This window comes from Medicago sativa, chromosome 3 (assembly GCF_051527215.1).
Source record: "Medicago sativa cultivar Bolivia chromosome 3, Bolivia_mono, whole genome shotgun sequence".
NCBI classification, from domain to species: domain Eukaryota; kingdom Viridiplantae; phylum Streptophyta; class Magnoliopsida; order Fabales; family Fabaceae; genus Medicago; species Medicago sativa.
The window spans coordinates 63,140,125-63,161,814 of record NC_140751.1 but is presented as its reverse complement, the minus strand read 5'-3'; the positions used below and the strand labels follow the sequence as shown (position 1 = coordinate 63,161,814).

Genomic DNA, 21,690 nt, shown 5'->3' with positions numbered 1-21,690 from the left:
CATATCATATACTTTCCCGTTCATGTCTTTTCATACTTAGAGTTCATGCTAACATCTAGTTCTCGACGATCTACGTCGAGGTTCTATGTTTTTCCCGTTCTTAGTTATCGCTACCCGAATAGCGTGCATAAACTCTCTTGTGCCATTCTTGCCGTACATGTTAAGATTGCCATGATTTTCAATTCAAGGATCATTTGATGTTATGTGCATTGCTTAAATGTTGTTTAGGGGTTATAAAGTTGTAAATCGGTGAAAGGAAGGATTCAGACTGCACCACCGGCCCCAAGATGAGCCAACAAGCCAAAAGGAAGTTGGTAAGGGCAGAGAGTTTCGCTATTAGCGAAATGCATCTGGGCAAGTTCTGGAAAAGTTCGCTATTAGTGAAATATTTCGCTAATAGCGAGTTTCTTCGGGTCTGTAGTGCATATTTTGTATTTTTGACCTAAACATCATCCAATCTGATCCTTCAATGCATCATACACATCCAACCACTTATATAAACATCATAAAACATTTTGCATGGCAATTTTAACATAAACATAACAAGATCAATGGCAAGGGTACTAAAATCATACTTTTCTAATCTTAACATAATTCATAATTCTCACAAGAATCTCCACAACCCAAAGGTGGGAAAACTATCTATAGAACTAACCTCAAAAGAAACACATCAATCTTCAAGTTCCAATTCCAACCTTGCCCAACATCAAACCCTAGCTTGATCAAAGAGAGAAGAATTGAAGCTTAAGCATAAATCCAAAGTTACTAGTTGCTTCTTGCACAATAGATCATCAAACTTCATGCATGATCACTCAAAGGAACTATGTTTGGAAGATTGATGAGTTAGAGAGGGAAGGAGGGCGCCACTTCTTAGAGAGAAGGAGGAGAGAATTCCATTTCTTGAACCCTAGAGAGAGAAACAACATGGAATTATGAATAATTTGGCTCCAAACACACTTATATACTCCCTTGGTGCAAATACCAAAATGCCCTTCGTCTTAAACGTGTTTGCACCTACTCTGATGATTAACTCGTGTTATACTGGCACTGCATCGTAAAACATTCCTCACCGTAGTGAGTCTCATGAACATTGCTCTCCGGTGCACCTTCAACTGATATAATTCCAATACTGACGAGTAGGATATTACAGTTTTGGCCCAGTCACCCCTCTCCTTGTATATATTTTTCCCTTTGTTTAATAAATTTTTAAAGTTTGGCGGGCAGAGGACGGAGGTTTCTCAGGGTGCCAACCTAGTTGGGATGTCGGTGTTATCTCCTGATGTATGTCATTCTCCCAGCTTAGCAAAAAAAACAATATGATGAAATTTATAGAAATTTTACAAAGCTATCTATAAACTTTAATAAACTAATTTTGTTTTTTCTTTTATAAATTAATTTGGGTAAGTGTTGTATGTAGTTGTGGTTTCTTTTTGAAAGGGTTGATAGTGGTGATTGTAATATCCATTGAAAGTTTTCGTATATGGGGTTCAAACTTCAGCCTTAAAGGCTATAAAGATATGTTCTTATTGTTGAGCTAACACCTCAAGTGCTATTATTTTCCATAATAAAATTATGTAATGGAAAGGCGGTAGAGGATGGGTGTTTCTGTTGGGTGGCAACCTAGTTGGGATGCTTCAGACTCGCCCGGATACCCAACCTTTCTCTTGGCCTATTAAAAAAAACTATTATTTTCCATAATTAAAAAAAAAATCAAACTATATATATTTCTATTTCAAACAAAAAAAATATTGTTCTCTACGTCATGATGTTATATAAGAAATTAGTGAATAAGATATTTAAATTCCTACTGGTCAAATACTTAACTCAAATTTTGCTCATGGTATGCGTGTTTTGAAATATTTACGAGAAATAGACATTGTTTTATATCATATGTAAGTTTAAAATTAAAATTTTCTAAATCATTGTGTTCCGTTTTTTAAATCACTCTCTCTACGGTGTGGGCCGGTCCTCCTGATACTCTAAATTTTTTTTTCTTGGGTAAGTTTTATGTCCTCCCTAAAATAATATTCATTTTATAGTAATATTATTTGTCGCACACACACTTATTAAAAAAAATATTTTAAAGAAAAAAGAATTGAATCAAATATTAGAGTATAAAAATTACTAAAATAAATTTATGAGTTGTAATTTTAAATGAAACTTTTTTTCATTTTTAAATTAATTAATTATTTCAAAAACATTTAATTACTAAAACCAATTATAGATAAAAAAAAAAATTGAGTTGAAACTAATATCTTAAATTACGGACATGTACATTTCATTAATTAAAATGGAAATTATGGTCATTACAAATGTCCTCGAGGGGGTTGGAACTCAGCACCTTAAGGTTACAAGACCAACTCTTACAAACTGAGCTTGTACCTCGAGTCTAATTAATGTCATTCATGAATATGTGGTAACAGTTATTTTAACTTGTTGAATTGATCTAATATTAAGAAAGATTGTTTTGAACCCACTTGGGTTGGCCTAGTGGTATTGGCTTGGGCTTTGGGAGTGTGCTCCTCCTCAGGGTCTCAGGTTCGATTCTCTCTGGTGCCAATTTGAAGAAGAAACATTATTTTGTCTCATTGATTTTTCATCATTTTAATTATATATAAGATATACAAAAAGAAGAAACATTGTTTTGTCTCATTGATATTTCATCATTTTAATTATATATAAGATCATGATTTGTTTAAACGTTTAAACAAAGAGTTATAAATAGTATGATGATACCTCTAATAATGGTTTTAAATTTCAATTTCTCTGGTGCCAATTTGAAGAAGAAACATTATTTTGTCTCATTGATTTTTCATCATTTTAATTATATATAAGATATACAAAAAGAAGAAACATTGTTTTGTCTCATTGATATTTCATCATTTTAATTATATATAAGATCATGATTTGTTTAAACGTTTAAACAAAGAGTTATAAATAGTATGATGATACCTCTAATAATGGTTTTAAATTTCAATTTATAGTCCGAGCATTTATCAACATTTCTGTTATCTTAATGATCATATCTAAAACATATAGATGATTCAAATATTTACGTCCATGTTGTTTGGGATGACAACTTGACCTATATTTTAAGTCTCATATAAAACGTTAGAATAAAATGACATGATAAAGTGTTAGAAAAATAATAATTTTATTTAAGCTTATTTATATAAAGTCTACTAAACAAGAACTTTTAACCATTAGAGCTTAATTTGATACATTATCGGTGTATAAAGTTTAAGATTGTCAATCAATTACATAGAAATCATATATGTGACTTTAGTAGTAGTTATAATTAATGACAAATGTTTTTAATGATGTAACGAATAGGATTGATGACAATGTAAAAACTCTTCAGATAAGTAGTGTAAATGCTAATTTAATCTTTTTTTTATTAAATCGTTATCGTTCAAGTTTATAAAATATTTATAATTATATGTTCGTAGTTTTTTTTTCTGTACGATTTAATCTCTGAAACAACGTATTATACTTCAAAACAATGAAACATATGGTAATAATTTTTTTTCAATTAATAATAAAACTCAGAAAACTCAACCAGCATTATATGGTTGGTACAATTTGTCACGTTGCTTATTGATACAATTATTGTTATCTTGGAAAATCTTCAATGTTTCTTTATGGTCTTCAAGTCCCATTTTGTCGAATCATTGAACCCTGCACAAAATACAAATGTGCTAGCAATTAAATAATAATCAGGCTTTTTGCGTTCCATGGAGAGATGTCAGGTTGGATTATAAGGAGTTCATCGTTTTAATTTGTTCCATTTAAAAACAATTATTAACTAACTTTAACCATTGTAAAAAACAATTTATTCATATGTGTGAGTTTGAAAGCAAAACTTACGTGTTGCAATCGATGCTTGGATCAAATGGAACACTTAGAGTAATGTTGCAAAGTTGTGGTAGTTGTTTTGATCTATCAGGGTTAACTCCGAATCTTGATGCAGCGGGTTTGAGACAATTGCACACATCCCTACGAATCTGAGTGGTGTTAGCCTTTTGATTTAAATCATTTGCTCCTGCACAACAATAACTAGTTGGTGTAGCAGGGCCAACTCCCTGCAAAAAAGGCAGACATGGCAACAAGGAAAAAAGAGCCGAAGAGCAGCTCACGTCATCAATTTGGCGTGCATCCAATGTTGTTACGAACATGCCTAAAACCATCACAAGCATAGAAAGAGAGATAATTTTCATCCTCAACATTTTTATTTAAATATGTGTACGTGTATGATGTTTTTGTGGATATTTAGAATGATTGGTCTTTGCAAGTATGGCTTAATTTATATGCAAAACCTGTTACGATTTTTTGGGTGACTCTTTAGTTCTTTTTATTAATTTTTAATGTTAAAAAAGTCTTGTTAGTGATTTCATATTTTATTCCTTATTATTCTTACATAAATAGGAAATGTTTTTACCTTCAATATTCATAGTCAAACTTATACTTAAGACAATCAAGTATAACTATAAAAATTTGTAAGAAGATAATGTATTCAAAATTCTTTTAAAAGTAATTTATTTATTCTCATACTCATGTTCCCTCATTCTTCAAACGTTAATAAAATTAGTAGATTACTATGCACTGTTAACAACTACACAAGGGTATGAATAATTAATACAAAAAAGTAATAATCGTTTAAAAACAATAAGTTGATACTTATTATATTTTTTTTCTTTTTTTTGACAAGAAATTGATACTCATTATATGTTATTAAAGAAAGTACTATTTTTTCTCGAATTCTTTTAGACCGGAGAACGGGAAATTCATATTAGTGACCGTGCCACAAATCACCATTGTTCAACTGTATCATATTTTAAATCTTAATCATCACTTGAAGCTTGAAAGTCAAGTTATTTTCACCTATGTGAAATCTCATTGATTAATTATTCAAAATTAAATACTCACACGAAAGTAAATTTTCTTTAGATAAGAATAAAATGAATAAATTTAAAAATTGTGAAAACCTTTAAATATAAACCTTAATTTATAGTCAAATTATGAATGTAGTTTTAAAATATTTTAACTAATGTATTCAAAATGAAAATATGTGAATATTTTATGAAAATTGCTGTTGATACATTGGATAAGGCTGTGGCACACATGTAAAATACGTTTTTGCCCCCTCGGCAGTTAACTGCCGAATTGTGAAACCGGCTGCAGTTAACTGCCGAGGAAAACTTCGGCAGTTAACTACCGATGAAAATTGAAAACTTCGGCAGTTAACTGCCGAGGAATCCTCAAACCTTTTTTTTTTTTTACAAAAACCATTAATTTTTTTTATTCTTTAAACCTAAATTTTCCTTAATTTAATTTAATTCTTTAATCCTTTTAAGGAATTAAACACAATTTTTTTTATGATTTCATTCATGTGATTTTGTTGCCATAAATGAAGAAATATGAGAGATGAATAATATTCGGTAGTTAATGGACCTAAAATGACAATTCAATAAAAAAAGTGCAACAACAAAAAACGTTACAAATGATAGAATAATTATATTTGTAATTATTAGTAATTAATTATAATATTTAAGATATTTTTTTTTTTGTTCACAAATTATAATATTTCAGATATTATTCATCTCTCTTTCAAATAATTATATTTGTAATTATTCTATCAATAATACCTTTTTTTGTACAAATAAAACCACTTTTCTATTCTTCAAAAAAAAAACATTTTTTAATTAATAAACGTGATTGAATATGTAGTAATTCTATGATCTCATATTTTTTTATTTATGGCAACAAAATCATATGAATGAAATCAACAACTTTATAAAAAGAATCGTGTATTTAATGGCAACAAAATTCATATTTCTTCATTTATGGCAACAAAATCACATGAATGAAATCATGAAAAGAATTATGTTGAATTCCTTAAAAGGATTAAAGAATTAAATTTAATTAAGGAAAATTTAAGTTTAAAGAATAAAAAGAATTATATATAAAAGAAATTTAAGAAATTATATATTCAAAGTTATTATGTAGCCATGGAGAGGGGGTGGTGCTCTCGCCGACTTCTTGGCTGCACCACTCAAAACCCCGATCGGGGTTGCTCAAGTAGTCGCCGGCGCCGCCGCGGACTACTCTGTCACGTTCACGTAGCCTACATCGTGGTTTCGCCTGAGCGGTGGTTCCTTCTGGTGTTGGTTTCTGCTTCAATAATCATCTGTTGATCTGGTTCAAATTCTCTGTTCTATGGTTACCGTCGCCGTCGTCGGTTGGATTAAATGGTGGTGGGGCTGTTTCAGTGTTTTTCAACGGTGGTGGTTAGGTTGTCCGCTGCCATCGCCATTGGGTTTTATGGTTTGTGAAATCCATAGCTGCTGATACGCCAAAATAATACGCCACAGGAAAAAAAAGAGTTTTTTCAGATTCTCCAAGGTGCTTCGTAACAGGTCTTATAGACTAGAAATGGTCATGCACTTGTTGTCCGTTGTTGCTGCGAATAGTGGGTGCGAGTGTTACCGTGTTGGCGGTGCTCGTGGTGCTCAGACCCGTTGATTGACCATCCCTCGATCTTGCCTTCAATTGGTTTTGAGTTGCTTCCTATTGGATTTGGCTAGAAATGGCCGTGAAGCTTTCTGTCGCAGCATAATGGGTTGTAGGCATGGGGTTTTGTATCCGTGTTGGTGGTAGAATCCCTCACCTTCATGAAGTTTGGCTCTATATAACTTGGGGAAGTTTCAAAACTGATGCTGATGTTGGACTGTTTGGCTCGAAAGAGACGTTATGCTTGTTGCTGTCGCAAGGAGTTGTTGGTTCTTGGATCTATTCCGTGTTGACGGTTTGTCCATACACCGCATGTTAGACATTCACTGGTGTTGTTTTTATTTTTTTGAATCACCCGATTGGGTTTGGCATACACTGTGTGGATCGACTGGGTTAGGTTTATGTCCCCCCAGTTCTTTTTTTTGTATTTTTTTTTTGTATTTTTTAATAATATATATGAGCACTGACATATAAACTGGAATCTGCAAAACATTCCAACTTTTGGACTGTTTTCTATTCCTTTTTTATGTCATTGACTCTTGCCTTATCAAAAAAAAAAGAATAAAAAGAATTAATGGTTTTTGTAAAAAAAAAAAAAAAGGGTTTGAGGATTCCTCGGCAATGTGTCAACAGCAATTTTCATATTTTATTATGCTCAATGAAAAAAAAATTGATTTAGATCTATTATGATGTTGATTGATGTGGCATTTGTTTTTGCTTTTGTCATATTAATCTTGTTAGTTATAGTATATCATTTAATCAAGATAGACGGGTTTTGATATCGAAGATAGACGGGTTGTGATATCTCTCTTATTAATTCATTGTTTGGTGATCTGGAAGGTATTGTTAGTTAATATTATAATCACTGCGATATATTTTTTTTGTAGCTTCTCATCATGTAAAGATTAATAGTTTTTTTTTGGAATGTAAAGATTAATAGTTTTGAAAGTACTATAAAATAGAAAATATACTACTTTTATAAAAATATAATTCCAATTGAAAGTGGTGATTGTAATACCCATTGAAAGTTTTCGTATATGGGGTTTAAACTTCAGCCTTAAAGGGTACAAAGATAAGTTCTTATTGTTGAGCTAGCAACTCATGTGTTATTATTTTCCATTTTTTTTTAACCAAAAGAGTAGCTAGCAAAGTGCTAGACTACCGAAATATTATATATAGAAGAGAAAACAAGAAACAAAGGAGGGGGAAATAAAGCCAAAACCTCCTTAGAAAGTAACAAATCTAAATTCTGGCAAACCATGTTTGTTTTTTTTCCATAATTAAACAAAAAATCAAACTATATATATTTCAATTTCAAACAAAAAAATATTTTTCTCTACGTGATGATGTTATATAAGGAATTAGTGAATAAGATATTTAAATTCCTACTCGTCAAATACTTAACTCAAATTTTGCTCATGGTATGCGTGTTTTGAAATATTTTCGAGAAATAGACATTGTTTTATATCATGTGTAAGTTTAAAATTAAAATTTTCTAAAATCATTGTGTTAGGTTTTTTAAATCACTCTCTCTACGGTGTGGCCCGGTCCTCCTAATACTCTTAAATTATTGTTTTTTTCATGGGTACGTTTTATGTCCTCCCTAAAATAAAATTCATTTTATAGTAATATTATTTGTTGCGCACACACTTATTAAAAAATATTTTAAAGAAAAAAGAATTGAATCAAATATTAGAGTATATAAATTACTAAAATAAATTTATGAGTTGCAATTTTAAATGAAACTTTTTTTTCTTTTTTAAATTAATTAATTATTTAAAAAAACATTTAATTAATAAAACCAATTATAGATAAAAAAATATTTGATTTGAAACTAATATCTTAAATTACAGACATGTACATTTCATTAATTACAATGGAAATTATGGTCATTACAAATGTCCTCGAGGGGGTTGGAAGTCAGCACATTAAGGTTACAAGACTGACTCTTGCAAACTGAGCTAGTACCTCAAATCTAATTAATTTCATTCATGAATATGTGTTAACAGTTATTTTAACGTGTTGAATTGATCTAATATTAGGAAAGATTGTTTTGAACCCACATGGATTGGCCTATTTGTAACATCCCGCTTTTCAGCAATAAGGATTTTGCTATCGGACGTATCAGAGGTTAAGTGATGAAGAATGTTGAGTACGACGAAATATTATTATTATGTAATGTCAGTCAAATACGGGTTGTACCATCAGTGTCGGAGAAAGAACGATCAAGACCAAGGGCACTTTAGTATTTTCACGAAAAGGGGTATTTAAGCATGTTTGGGCAAAGAATCTTCATTTTCATGTTATTTCCTCTCTCTAGGTTTTGATATTCCGATACTGACAGGCGGGATATTACAGGTTGTGATATCTCTCTTATTAATTCATTGTTTGGTGATCTGGAAGGATATTGTTAGTTAATATTATAATCACTGCGATATTTTTTTTGTAGTTTCTCATCATGTAAAGATCAATAGTTTTGAAAGTACTATAAAATAGAAAATATAGTACTTTTATAAAAAATATAATTCCAATTGAAAGTGGTGATTGTAATATCCATTGAAAGTTTTCGTATATGGGGTTTAAACTTCAGCCTTAAAGGCTATAAAGATAAGTTCTTATTGTTGAGCTAGCATCTCATTTGTTATTATTTTTCATTTTCTTTTTAACCAAAAGAGTAGCTAGCAAAGTGCTAGACTACCGAAATATTATATATAAAAGAGAAAACAGGAAACAAATTAGAGGGACATAAAGCCAAAACCTCCTTAGAAATTAACAAATCAAAATTCAGGCAGACCACGTTTGTTTTTCCCATAATTAAACAAAAAATCAAACTATATATATTTCAATTTCAAACAAAAAAATATTTTTCTCTACGTGATGATGTTATATAAGGAATTAGTGAATAAGATATTTAAATTCCTACTTGTCAAATACTTAACTCAAATTTTTCCATTGGTATACGTGTGTAACATCCCAGACTGCTTACAGGATTGCCGACTAACCCCACAAACCAACACGAGTCTTTTCAGCAAGCTTTGTCCTCACTCACATGCTTACCGGGAAACTTCCCGGTAGGTCACCCATCCTAGTACTACTCCAAGCCAAGCACGCTTAACTGTGGAGTTCCTATGGATTGAGCTCCCGAAAAGAAGATGCATCTTGTTGATATGGGTAGTACCTAACAATTCTTATAAGTCTTCCTTCAACCATGTAGTCCCATACCTACACGGCCTCCGGATCCCTCTCATTCCGATGTGATTCGGTTCCTCCTATCAACGTGGGGTCATCCTGTAACAGCCCTGTGGTCCAACTCATCCCGCTTAAGTCCGGGGCCGGTCTGGCTCCGCCACTGTTATTGTGCCACGTTGTGGGTGTTACATGCCCACCAGCTTCCGCCTGGTTCATCCCCGAACCACACCGTACTGGGAGAGGTCTGCTCTGATACCAAGTGTAACATCCCAGACTGCTTACAGGATTGCCGACTAACCCCACAAACCAACACGAGTCTTTTCAGCATGCTTTGTCGTCACTCACATGCTTACCGGGAAACTTCCCGGTAGGTCACCAATCCTAGTACTACTCCAAGCCAAGCACGCTTAACTGTGGAGTTCCTATGGATTGAGCTCCCGAAAAGAAGATGCATCTTGTTGATATGGGTAGTACCTAACAATTCTTATAAGCCTTCCTTCAACGATGTAGTCCCATACCTACACGGCCTCCGGATCCCTCTCATTCCGATGTGATTCAGTTCCTCCTATCAACGTGGGGTCATCCTGTAATAGCCCGGTGGTCCGACTCATCCAGCTTAAGTCCGGGGCCGGCCTGGCTCCGCCGCTGTTACTGTGCCACGTTGTGGGTGTTACAGCGTGTTTTGAAATATTTTCGAGAAATAGACATTGTTTTATATCCTGTGTAAGTTTAAAATTAAAATTTTCTGAAATCATTGCGTTAGGTTTTTTAAATCACTCTCTCTACGGTGTGGGCCGGTCCTCCTAATAATCTAAAATTATTTTTTTTTCTTGGGTACGTTTTATGTCCTTCCTAAAATAAAAATCATTTTATAGTAATATTATTTGTCGCACACACACTTATTAAAAAATATATTTTGAAGAAAAAAGAATTGAATCAAATTAGAGTATATAAATTGCTAAAATAAATTTATGAGTTGAAATTTTAAATGAAATTTTTTTCTTTTTTAAATTAATTAATTATTTAAAAAAACATTTAACTAATAAAACCAATTATAGATAAAAAAAATATTTGATTTGAAACTAATATCTTAAATTACGGACATGTACATTTCATTAATTACAATGGAAATTATGGTCATTACAAATGTCCTCGAGGGGGTTGGAACTCAGCACCTTAAGGTTACAAGACTGACTCTTACAAACTCAGCTAGTACCTCAAATCTAATTAATGTCATTCATGAATATGTGTTATGTAATATCCCGCCTGTCAGCATCGGTATATTACCAGTCAATCGTGCCAGAGGAATTAAATTATGGAAAAGTAAGTTACTGGAAAATATTTTATGACATGTCAGCATAATACGGATTAAGTATCAGTGTCGGATTTAAACACGTTCAAGGCAAGGGCATAATGGTAATTTCACGGAAAAGGATATTTATATGTTTTGGAACCAAAAATATCTTCATAATCCTTTTTCTTTCTCTCTCTCTAGGGTTGAAGTTGGGAACTTCTCTCCCTTCCCTCTCTTCTTTTACGCCAACATCCTCTCCTTCTCTCCATCATCCTTTTCAAATCTTCTTCCTCCCATGGCAAGCTTCTAAAGTATGTCCCTCCATGAATATTATAAGTTAAGGGAAGCTTGTATTATGCTTGATTTCTTCCCTATCACCTCTCAAGAAGCTATAGTTTTGTTGGAATCTCTTTCTCTCTTCACCAATCTTTCATGACACTCCATCCTCACATGGTAAGTTCCCAACTTGTTCCTTTATGGTCACTTAAGATTAAGGAAGTGTGTATTGTGTTTGATTCTTCTATTTTCTCCTTTTGAAGAAGAGATTGGAAAACTAGGGTTTGATGTATGGTGAAGATGGTTTCTAAATTGGTACAAGGTATGGCCTCCACATGATCAAGGTAATAATATTAAGTTTGAGTGGATTAATATCTCTATCCTTCCTTACCAAGAATTCCTTTTGATTTCAAGTTTTGAATATGTGTTTGATGGTAATGTTGGAGTATGGTTTTGAACTTGGAATGGTGTCTTGGTTTGCAAGAAAAGGATGACAAGTTTGAATGGTTTGAGCAAGGAAGCAAAAAGGGAGAAAAGCTAGGGTTTTGGCTTGAATGGGCTTATTGGAACTTTACGATGCTTCAAGAACATGTTTGGGTGAGTTCCATAGTTAGTTTTCCCACCTTTTGGGAGTATGTTTATGACTTGTTAGATTATTATGAATAACATGAATATTTCTAGGGTTTTCAAGTGAAGGTTTAGTTGCCCTTTTCTTGCCATGCATGCAAAACATGTTATACTTGCCAAATGAATGTTTTATAAGTTTCCAATGATCAATTATGTTTCAAAACACTTAGGGACACTTGATTTGAGGTTTTTGGGCTCAAAATATCATTTTTTATGTGTTCTGGACTGTCCTAACTCGCCACGGCGAGCTATTACTCGCCACGGCGAGCTAGAACTGCGAATGGGGGGTTTTGCTCGCCCCCAACTCGCAGCTGCGAGCTGCTGCTCACCTCCCCAGCAAATCTACTCGCCTAGGCGAGTAAGACAGGGAGAAATCCCATTGTTTTGCTCGCTTCAGGCAGGCGTGGGGATTCGCGACGCAGTTTTCTCTGTGGTGTCTTTTAACGAATGTAAACCCCTCAAACCAAGGTCCTAAATGATGATCAAGGAAAGAAAGATTCTTATGTTAAAGAGGCAAGTATTATGCATGTTAGTAAGGCATGGTATACAAGATAATCATGTTAGAAATCGGGTAGTAAGTTACTCATTAAGCAAGGGAAAACTAGTGCCTCGACATAGTTGTCGAGAACTAGCTAGTTAGCATGAATTCTTAGAATGTTAAGACGTGAAGTTATTCTCTTCGCACACGATTAAGAATAAGATAGCAAGCAAGTTAAGTTGTGGTTTGATTAGTTAATCTCTCCACTAAGTTTAAGCATGAACAAGTATAAGTTTACCGTTAATCGGATCGACTCAAGGGTCCGAGGTAATAAGCAAGTATGTATGTATAAGTTTATTTTATATGAACGACAAGACTATGACTAATATAAGTAGGTGGCATGTCTCTTGCTATCCACATCAGGGGGATACAAGAGGTTCTCGATCTAAGGGGAACGATTCAAGCCGTAAGGGACCCGCATGTCACCGAAATAAGTAAGACGTAGGTGCTCGTGTCTCTTGTTATCCACGCTAGGGGGATACGGGAGGTTCTCGACCTAAGGGGAATGGTTTAAGCCGCAAGGGACCCGCACGACACCGAGGGAGTCCGATGTACGTACATCGGTTATGTATGGGATTGTACTCGGGGTTACTCCACCCGGGACTATCCGTAAAATAAACCAAGATAATTTTTTGTTCAACGCTAACATAATAATGAATGAACTTAGATACGTTTATGTATGATATGATTATGAATACGTTATGTTCATGAGTATGCAAGAGTGAATCCATGCAAGTTTATGATTAAGAATAAGAGCATTAGATGCTACATGACAAGTACAAGGCATGGATTAGAGTAACTAAAGAACATGATACTGATGACGATCTTAGGTTTCCCCTAATCGTCCGGTTTAGTATCGTGCCATGATTATGATATGGTTAGGCCTCGATACATAGAGTGTATTCTTGGCAATGCGGTTTTAGTTTCCCCCTTAACCGCCATGACACGTATAGGAAGTGAAGCCTATAACAAGTTAAGTTATGATTATGACGGCTCTAGTATGCACTACCGTCTAAGTATGCAAGTCCCCACACACGTATAATCAACCGTCAGGTTGTAAATTAGACACGTGGTGACCGTAGGTTTTCCCCCGTGGTTGCCTATAGCCTAGGATTAGGTGGAACTCACTGCGACAATATGTCTCATCCCAATCCTTATTTGTTTCAGATATCAGGATGGACGTAAAGGTAGTAGCCGGATGGATATTTCAGCAAGAGCTCGTTCGTACCTGAAGCATGAAGAATATGGATCTCAAGGATGTATTTATTTTAAATAAGATATTATGTATTGTTATTGTACGAACGTGTTTTGTTGTATATAAATTCATTCGAAGTTTTTTTTTATGTTGTATATCTTAATGTATCCAATACTAAATTCAACGCACGTGCTAGACTTTCTAGATACGTCTAGTATGGGTGTTACGTTTGGTATCAGAGCAGGTCGATTCAGACCGTGCCTTGGGTCATTAAATTACAACTAAGGTAGTGGGACCATTGGGTTCCGGGTAAATGTTCTAGTTGTTGTTGTTAGTTGAGCCTGATCAACTCAAATTAGCATTCAACGATTAGAATGGATGCCTGAGAGCTGAATAGGACCCAGGAGGAACGAAGTATGGGATGAAGTAGTTGATCGTGCCAAAAGGTGGCCGGTGAACTAATCAAGTAGAAGTGTGAATCCTCCGGGAATGTAAGGTATGTTAAGAAGGAATGTTCCGACAATGTCGGGTAAGATGATAGTAATACTCCATGTACCTGAAAGAGAAGAAGTTGGATATATGTATCTAACCATGACCGGAAGTTTCGGTAAGAGTTGTTGTTAGAACGGGTTTATGATATTTTGAAATGTCAGTACAAGACTACAAGGTAGTAAGAGGTCGACATATGTTGACGGAGTCAGCAGGCTCTCAGGAATAGCAATATGTAAATGAAGTTAAGAACATGAAGGTTTGTCAAGTTGCGTAAGTGGCAACGTAAAGAAGTAAGCTATTCGTAGTGGAGGAAATTAAGGATTCAAGAGAAAGTTTTATGTAATCAGGATTAAGGCATTGATTTCCGACGTGCCAAGAATTGTATTGAAAAGGGTGATGTTGCCATGCAAATGTTATAGAATGTTTTACGATGCTAGGAATGAATGATGTGCATTGGTTACTTAAAAAAAAATATAGTTGGAGAAACTCATCCATAGCGAACTTGGAACGAAATTTTCCATTTTTATGAAATTTACCCGTTCGTTCCAAAGGTTTGCAACGACTATTGGTGAGATGTCCTCACAATAATCTTTTATGTGATGAAAATCTTTTATGACATCAAGTAACGAATGCATATCATCTTCTAAGATTTTCAAGGAAAAAGACATAGGCAACGATGAACGAAATCGATACGGTTTAGGGTAGCTTTGGAAGTTAATGTGTCAAGAGTCAAGAAAGAGCTCAGACCAAGAGATTGGAAGTTCCGGCATTGATACGGAAGTCATAGATGTGAAGGTATGAAGAAAGAAGTTAAAGCGGTGCAAGTTATGGAAAACACAAGGTTCTCAGAATTATGACGTATCTCTCGAATCTATGTTTTTCTTAATAGACTTGCTAAGGCTCGATATGATGTTGAAATATAAAGATTAAATAATTTTAGAAAGATTTGTGCCTATGGGTGATTGAAGTTGACATTTGAAAAATTCATAGGAAATTTTCTAGGAACCGGGTTGCTACGACACTTGTAGAGCGGGCTAGACTCATTAGAGTCTAGGTTTGGTGACACGTATGTGTTATCAACTCGTTCTATGATTCCCGAAGCAATGGCCGGGGCCTAAACTTGATATATATTTATAAAGTAGAAAATCATCAACGTCAATGACCCATGCGCTATTTTATGAAGTTTTCTTTAAGGAAAAAAAATTAACGAGCAAGCAATGGTATGGTTCAGCAAAATATAGTATGCGAGGATACGAAGGTACAAGGATTAGATGTTCATGAAGGATATGTTCAAGTGTTATATGAGTTTGTCAAAGGAATTCGAGTTGCTTGGAAACAGGTTCAATTATGATATGTATGGTAAATGCAACCAACAGAACGTAAGGTTTACCCCCAAGTCAAGAATTATGAGCATAAGATAAGTTATCACAAGTTTTGAATTTACAAGGCAAGTGTAAGGTGGTGATGTTGGATGCAACATGGAAGTTCTCAAGAAGTAAGTAATCAAGTGATAAGCATGAATTGAAGTCTTAATTGCTTTAATGGATTATAGTATTTGTTTAAGCCAACCGGAGGGAATCAGAGTAGCGCCAAGAAAGTTAATCGGTAATCATGAAATATGAAAAACTTGTAAGATTCAGAAGGTTTGACTTGCGACTCAAGTAAAGAATCAAGTTTAGTGTTCCGAAGAAGAGGTTCAAGGATTTCCTACGGATATGTAAGCAAGTTATCATGAGAGAGAAGCAACTTTTAAGTGATGTGCAATGAGATTCATACTCTTGTACGAAATGCTTGTTGAGTGGAAACGATACTTGTTAAGACATTTCAAGCCATGATTTCATAACTTTTAAAGTTAAGATTGGTATTTAGGAACTTGGGAACGATACTTATTTTTAACTCATGAAATTTTACATTTTCAAAACTGATAAGATACGTCGTAAGTAATCTCACTTAAGACGTACAAGCTTCAGAACCAACTTGTCGTGGACAAGTTTGGGGCGAATTGTTAAATCTTTTTCAAAATACAGAAACTCGTCTGGTGGTTCTGTGGTACCATTACACAATCAGTTTTGGAAATGATAAAACTTTATTTTTAGTCATGTGTACATTCGTTCCAAGAACCCGAATACCAAAGTTTAAGAAAAATTTCTTTAAGAAAGATTTTAGAACACGTATCGTTATCATTTAACAAGAGACGTCACTTGAAAGAATGCCCAGGCTATTGGAACGACAATATTTGTATGAAGTCAATATCATGTAGGATACGCGGAAGTGTATTAAGAGTATACGATGTATGTGCAAGTGGATATGTTAGAAAGTTTCAAAAGCATGTGAACCGCAACGTTGGTTATTAGATTGTCAAGTGAAGTGGCTAGTTGATTTCATTTTTTTTTCAGGTCAGGCAATATGAGTTACCCATTAGTTTGGATACGATAAGAATGCAATGAGATTGCAATGAAGTCGAAAAATTTCCTAAGGTTCTGAAAAGAGATAAAAGATTCATGAAATCATTTGCATGAGTAATACAAGTAAGAAGCATGTGTCTAGAAGTACAGTAAGTAAACTGATGTAGGAAATATACGTTCACCCGATAAGATTATGTATGCATGGAAAGATGATTCAAAGTTACAAGTAAGCATTGCAGGGCAAACCTGGTTTTCGGTAGGATTCCAGTTAAAAGGAAAATCCTGAGTGTTCATGTTTATGATAAGATATCTTTATGAATGGTTCATGCTAATCGGGTAAGATACGAGTCCGATATAATAATACATCTATGTGTAGCAAGGTAAGTTCTGAATCATGATGTACTAAGATAACCCTATGTAAGAGTGGTATTAATAACAAGGAAGCTATATGCTTATGTATGTGAATCGAGAAACAGGACGAAAAACAAACAATGATGAACTTTTTGGATATGTATGAATAAGAAATGTATGGCCCAGACCATAAATGGTAAGTTTTTGTCATGATGATTGGTAGTCAGTCTCTAAATTTCGAGGACGAAATTTTTTAAGGGGGGTAGAATGTAATATCCCGCCTGTCAGCATCGGTATATTACCAGTCAATCGTGCCAGAGGAATTAAATTATGGAAAAGTAAGTTACTGGAAAATATTTTATGACATGTCAGCATAATACGGATTAAGTATCAGTGTCGGATTTAAACACGTTCAAGGCAAGGGCATAATGGTAATTTCACGGAAAAGGATATTTATATGTTTTGGAACCAAAAATATCTTCATAATCCTTTTTCTTTCTCTCTCTAGGGTTGAAGTTGGGAACTTCTCTCCCTTCCCTCTCTTCTTTTACGCCAACATCCTCTCCTTCTCTCCATCATCCTTTTCAAATCTTCTTCCTCCCATGGCAAGCTTCTAAAGTATGTCCCTCCATGAATATTATAAGTTAAGGGAAGCTTGTATTATGCTTGATTTCTTCCCTATCACCTCTCAAGAAGCTATAGTTTTGTTGGAATCTCTTTCTCTCTTCACCAATCTTTCATGACACTCCATCCTCACATGGTAAGTTCCCAACTTGTTCCTTTATGGTCACTTAAGATTAAGGAAGTGTGTATTGTGTTTGATTCTTCTATTTTCTCCTTTTGAAGAAGAGATTGGAAAACTAGGGTTTGATGTATGGTGAAGATGGTTTCTAAATTGGTACAAGGTATGGCCTCCACATGATCAAGGTAATAATATTAAGTTTGAGTGGATTAATATCTCTATCCTTCCTTACCAAGAATTCCTTTTGATTTCAAGTTTTGAATATGTGTTTGATGGTAATGTTGGAGTATGGTTTTGAACTTGGAATGGTGTCTTGGTTTGCAAGAAAAGGATGACAAGTTTGAATGGTTTGAGCAAGGAAGCAAAAAGGGAGAAAAGCTAGGGTTTTGGCTTGAATGGGCTTATTGGAACTTTACGATGCTTCAAGAACATGTTTGGGTGAGTTCCATAGTTAGTTTTCCCACCTTTTGGGAGTATGTTTATGACTTGTTAGATTATTATGAATAACATGAATATTTCTAGGGTTTTCAAGTGAAGGTTTAGTTGCCCTTTTCTTGCCATGCATGCAAAACATGTTATACTTGCCAAATGAATGTTTTATAAGTTTCCAATGATCAATTATGTTTCAAAACACTTAGGGACACTTGATTTGAGGTTGTTGGGCTCAAAATATCATTTTTATGTGTTCTGGACTGTCCTAACTCGCCACGGCGAGCTATTACTCGCCACGGCGAGCTAGAACTGCGAATGGGGGGTTTTGCTCGCCCCCAACTCGCAGCTGCGAGCTGCTGCTCGCCTCCCCAGCAAATCTACTCGCCTAGGCGAGTAAGACAGGGAGAAATCCCATTGTTTTGCTCGCTTCAGGCAGGCGTGGGGATTCGCGACGCAGTTTTCTCTGTGGTGTCTTTTAACGAATGTAAACCCCTCAAACCAAGGTCCTAAATGATGATCAAGGAAAGCAAGATTCTTATTTTAAAGAGGCAAGTATTATGCATGTTAGTAAGGCATGGTATACAAGAGAATCATGTTAGAAATCGGGTAGTAAGTTACTCATTAAGCAAGGGAAAACTAGAGCCTCGACATAGTTGTCGAGAACTAGCTAGTTAGCATGAATTCTTAGAATGTTAAGACGCAAAGTTATTCTCTTCGCACACGATTAAGAATAAGATAGCAAGCAAGTTAAGTTGTGGTTTGATTAGTTAATCTCTCCACTAAGTTTAAGCATGAACAAGTATAAGTTTACCGTTAATCGGATCGACTCAAGGGTCCGAGGTAATAAGCAAGTATGTATGTATAAGTTTATTTTATATGAACGACAAGACTATGACTAATATAAGTAGGTGGCATGTCTCTTGCTATCCACATCAGGGGGATACAAGAGGTTCTCGATTTAAGGGGAACGATTCAAGCCGTAAGGGACCCGCATGTCACCGAAATAAGCAAGACGTAGGTGCTCGTGTCTCTTGTTATCCACGCTAGGGGGATACGGGAGGTTCTCGACCTAAGGGGAACGGTTTAAGCCACAAGGGACCCGCACGACACCGAGGGAGTCCGATGTACGTACATCGGTCATGTATGGGATTGTACTCGGGGTTACTCAACCCGGGACTATCCGTAAAATGAACCAAGATAATTGTTTGTTCAACGCTAACATAATAATGAATGAACTTAGATACGTTTATGTATGATATGATTATGATTACGTTATGTTCATGAGTATGCAAGAGTGAATCCATGCAAGTTTATGATTAAGAATAAGAGCATTAGATGTTACATGACAAGTACAAGGCATGGATTAGAGTAACTAAAGAACATGATACCGATGACGATCTTAGGTTTCCCCTAATCGTCCGGTTTAGTATCGTGCCATGATTATGATATGGTTAGGCCTCGATACATAGAGTGTATTCTTGGCAATGCGGTTTTAGTTTCCCCCTTAACCGCCACGACACGTATAGGAAGTGAAGCCTATAACAAGTTAAGTTATGATTATGACGGCTCTAGTATGCACTACCGTCTAAGTATGCAAGTCCCCACACACGTATAATCAACCGTCAGGTTGTAAATTAGACACGTGGTGACCGTAGGTTTTCCCCCGTGGTTGCCTATAGCCTAGGATTAGGTGGAACTCACTGAGACAATATGTCTCATCCCAATCCTTATTTGTTTCAGATATCAGGATGGACGTAAAGGTAGTAGCCGGATGGATATTTCAGCAAGAGCTCGTTCGTACCTGAAGCATGAAGAATATAGATCTCAAGGATGTATTTATTTTAAATAAGATATGATGTATTGTTATTGTACGAACGTGTTTTGTTGTATATAAATTCATTCGAAGTTTTTTTTTTTATGTTGTATATCTTAATGTATCCAATACTAAATTCAACGCACGTGCTAGACTTTCTAGATACGTCTAGTATGGGTGTTACATGTTAACAGTTATTTTAACTTGTTGAATTGATCTAATATTAGGAAAGATTGTATTGAACCCACATGGGTTGGCCTAGTGGTATTGGCTTAGGCTTTGGGAGTGTGCTCCTCCTCAAGGTCTCAGGATCGATTCTCTCTGGCGCCAATTTGAGTGGGCTAATTTAGCTTCTACAAAAAAAAGAAACATTGTTTTGTCTCATTGATATTTCATCATTTTAATTATATATAAGATCATGATTTGTTTAAACAAAGAGTTATAAATAGTATGATGATACTTCTAATAATGGTTTTAATTTTCAATTTATAGTCCGAACATTTATCAACATTTCTGTTATCTTAATGATCATATCTATAACATATAGATGATTCAAATATTTATGTCCATGTTGTTTGGGAAGACAACTTGACCTATATTTTAAGTCTCATATAAAACGTTAAAATAAAATGACATGATAAAGTGTTAGAAAAATAATAATTTTATTTAAGTTTATTTAAATAAAATCTACTAAACAAGAACTTTTAACCATTATTATCGGTGTATAAATTTTAAGATTGTCAATCACATAGAAATCATATATGTGACTTTAGTAGTAGTTATAATTAATGACAAATGTTTTTAATGATGCCACTTGATGCCTGTCCTCTCTCCTTGCTTATAAAAAAAAATGTTTTTAATGATGTAACGAATAGGATTGAGAACAATGTAAAAACTCTTCAGATAAGTAGTGTAAATGTTAATTTAATCTTTTTTTATTAAATCGTTATCGTTCAATTTTATAAAATATTTATAATTATATGTTCGTAGTTTTTTCTGTACGATTTAATCTCTGAAACAACGTATTATACTTAAAAACAATGAAACTTATGGCAATAATTTTTTTCAATTAATAATAAAACTCATAAAACTCAACCAACATTATATGGTTGGTACAATTTGTCGCGTTGCTTATTGATACAATTATTGTTATCTTGGTAAATCTTCAATGTTTCTTTATGGTCTTCAAGTCCCATTTTGTCGAATCATTGAACCCTGCACAAAAATGAAAAAAAAATATTAGAACAAAATACAAATGTGCTAGCAATTAAATAATAATCAGCCTTTTTGCGTTCCATGGAGAGATGTCAGGTTGGATTATAAGGAGTTCATCGTTTTAATTTGTTCCATTTAAAAACAATTATTAACTAACTTTAAACATTGTAAAAAACAATTTATTCATATGTGTGAGTTTGAAAGCAAAACTTACGTGTTGCAATCGATGCTTGGATCAAATGGAACACTTAGAGTAATGTTGCAAAGTTGTGGTAGTTGTTTTGATCTATCAGGGTTAACTCCGAATCTTGATGCAGCGGGTTTGAGACAATTGCACACATCCCTACGAATCTGAGTGGTGTTAGCCTTTTGATTTAAATCATTTGCTCCTGCACAACAATAACTAGTTGGTGTAGCAGGGCCAACTCCCTGCAAAAAAGGCAGACATGGCAACAAGGAAAAAAGAGCCGAAGAGCAGCTCACGTCATCAATTTGGCTTGCATCCAATGTTGTTACGAACATGCCTAAAACCATCACAAGCATAGAAAGAGAGATAATTTTCATCCTCAACATTTTTATTTAAATATGTGTACGTGTGTGATGTTTTTGTG

At 34.5% G+C, this 21,690-nt stretch overlaps 2 protein-coding genes and 2 long non-coding RNA genes across 4 annotated transcripts; 2 read left to right on the top strand and 2 right to left on the bottom strand.

The window, feature by feature from the left end:
- Positions 1 to 3,510: 3,510 nt before the first annotated feature.
- On the bottom strand, positions 3,511 to 4,265 carry LOC146939031 (non-specific lipid-transfer protein 1-like). The gene is made up of 2 exons (XM_085757896.1): positions 3,868 to 4,265; positions 3,511 to 3,678 (listed from the first exon to the last, which is right to left on the bottom strand). Exons 1-2 carry the CDS (start codon positions 4,224 to 4,226, stop codon positions 3,669 to 3,671), a joined length of 369 nt encoding a protein of 122 aa, XP_085614022.1. The 5' UTR covers positions 4,227 to 4,265; the 3' UTR covers positions 3,511 to 3,668.
- A 6,999-nt stretch (positions 4,266 to 11,264) lies between these two features.
- Positions 11,265 to 11,829, top strand: LOC146939030 (uncharacterized). The gene is made up of 3 exons (XR_015033423.1): positions 11,265 to 11,446; positions 11,533 to 11,613; positions 11,759 to 11,829. It is a non-coding gene; the product is annotated as an uncharacterized LOC146939030 (long non-coding RNA).
- A 5,616-nt stretch (positions 11,830 to 17,445) lies between these two features.
- LOC146939029 (uncharacterized) lies at positions 17,446 to 18,020 on the top strand. The gene is made up of 3 exons (XR_015033422.1): positions 17,446 to 17,637; positions 17,724 to 17,804; positions 17,950 to 18,020. It is a non-coding gene; the product is annotated as an uncharacterized LOC146939029 (long non-coding RNA).
- A 2,891-nt stretch (positions 18,021 to 20,911) lies between these two features.
- Positions 20,912 to 21,690, bottom strand: LOC146939028 (non-specific lipid-transfer protein 1-like). The gene is made up of 2 exons (XM_085757894.1): positions 21,294 to 21,690; positions 20,912 to 21,079 (listed from the first exon to the last, which is right to left on the bottom strand). The coding sequence occupies exons 1-2, from the start codon at positions 21,650 to 21,652 to the stop codon at positions 21,070 to 21,072; spliced, it is 369 nt and encodes a 122-aa protein (XP_085614020.1). The 5' UTR covers positions 21,653 to 21,690; the 3' UTR covers positions 20,912 to 21,069.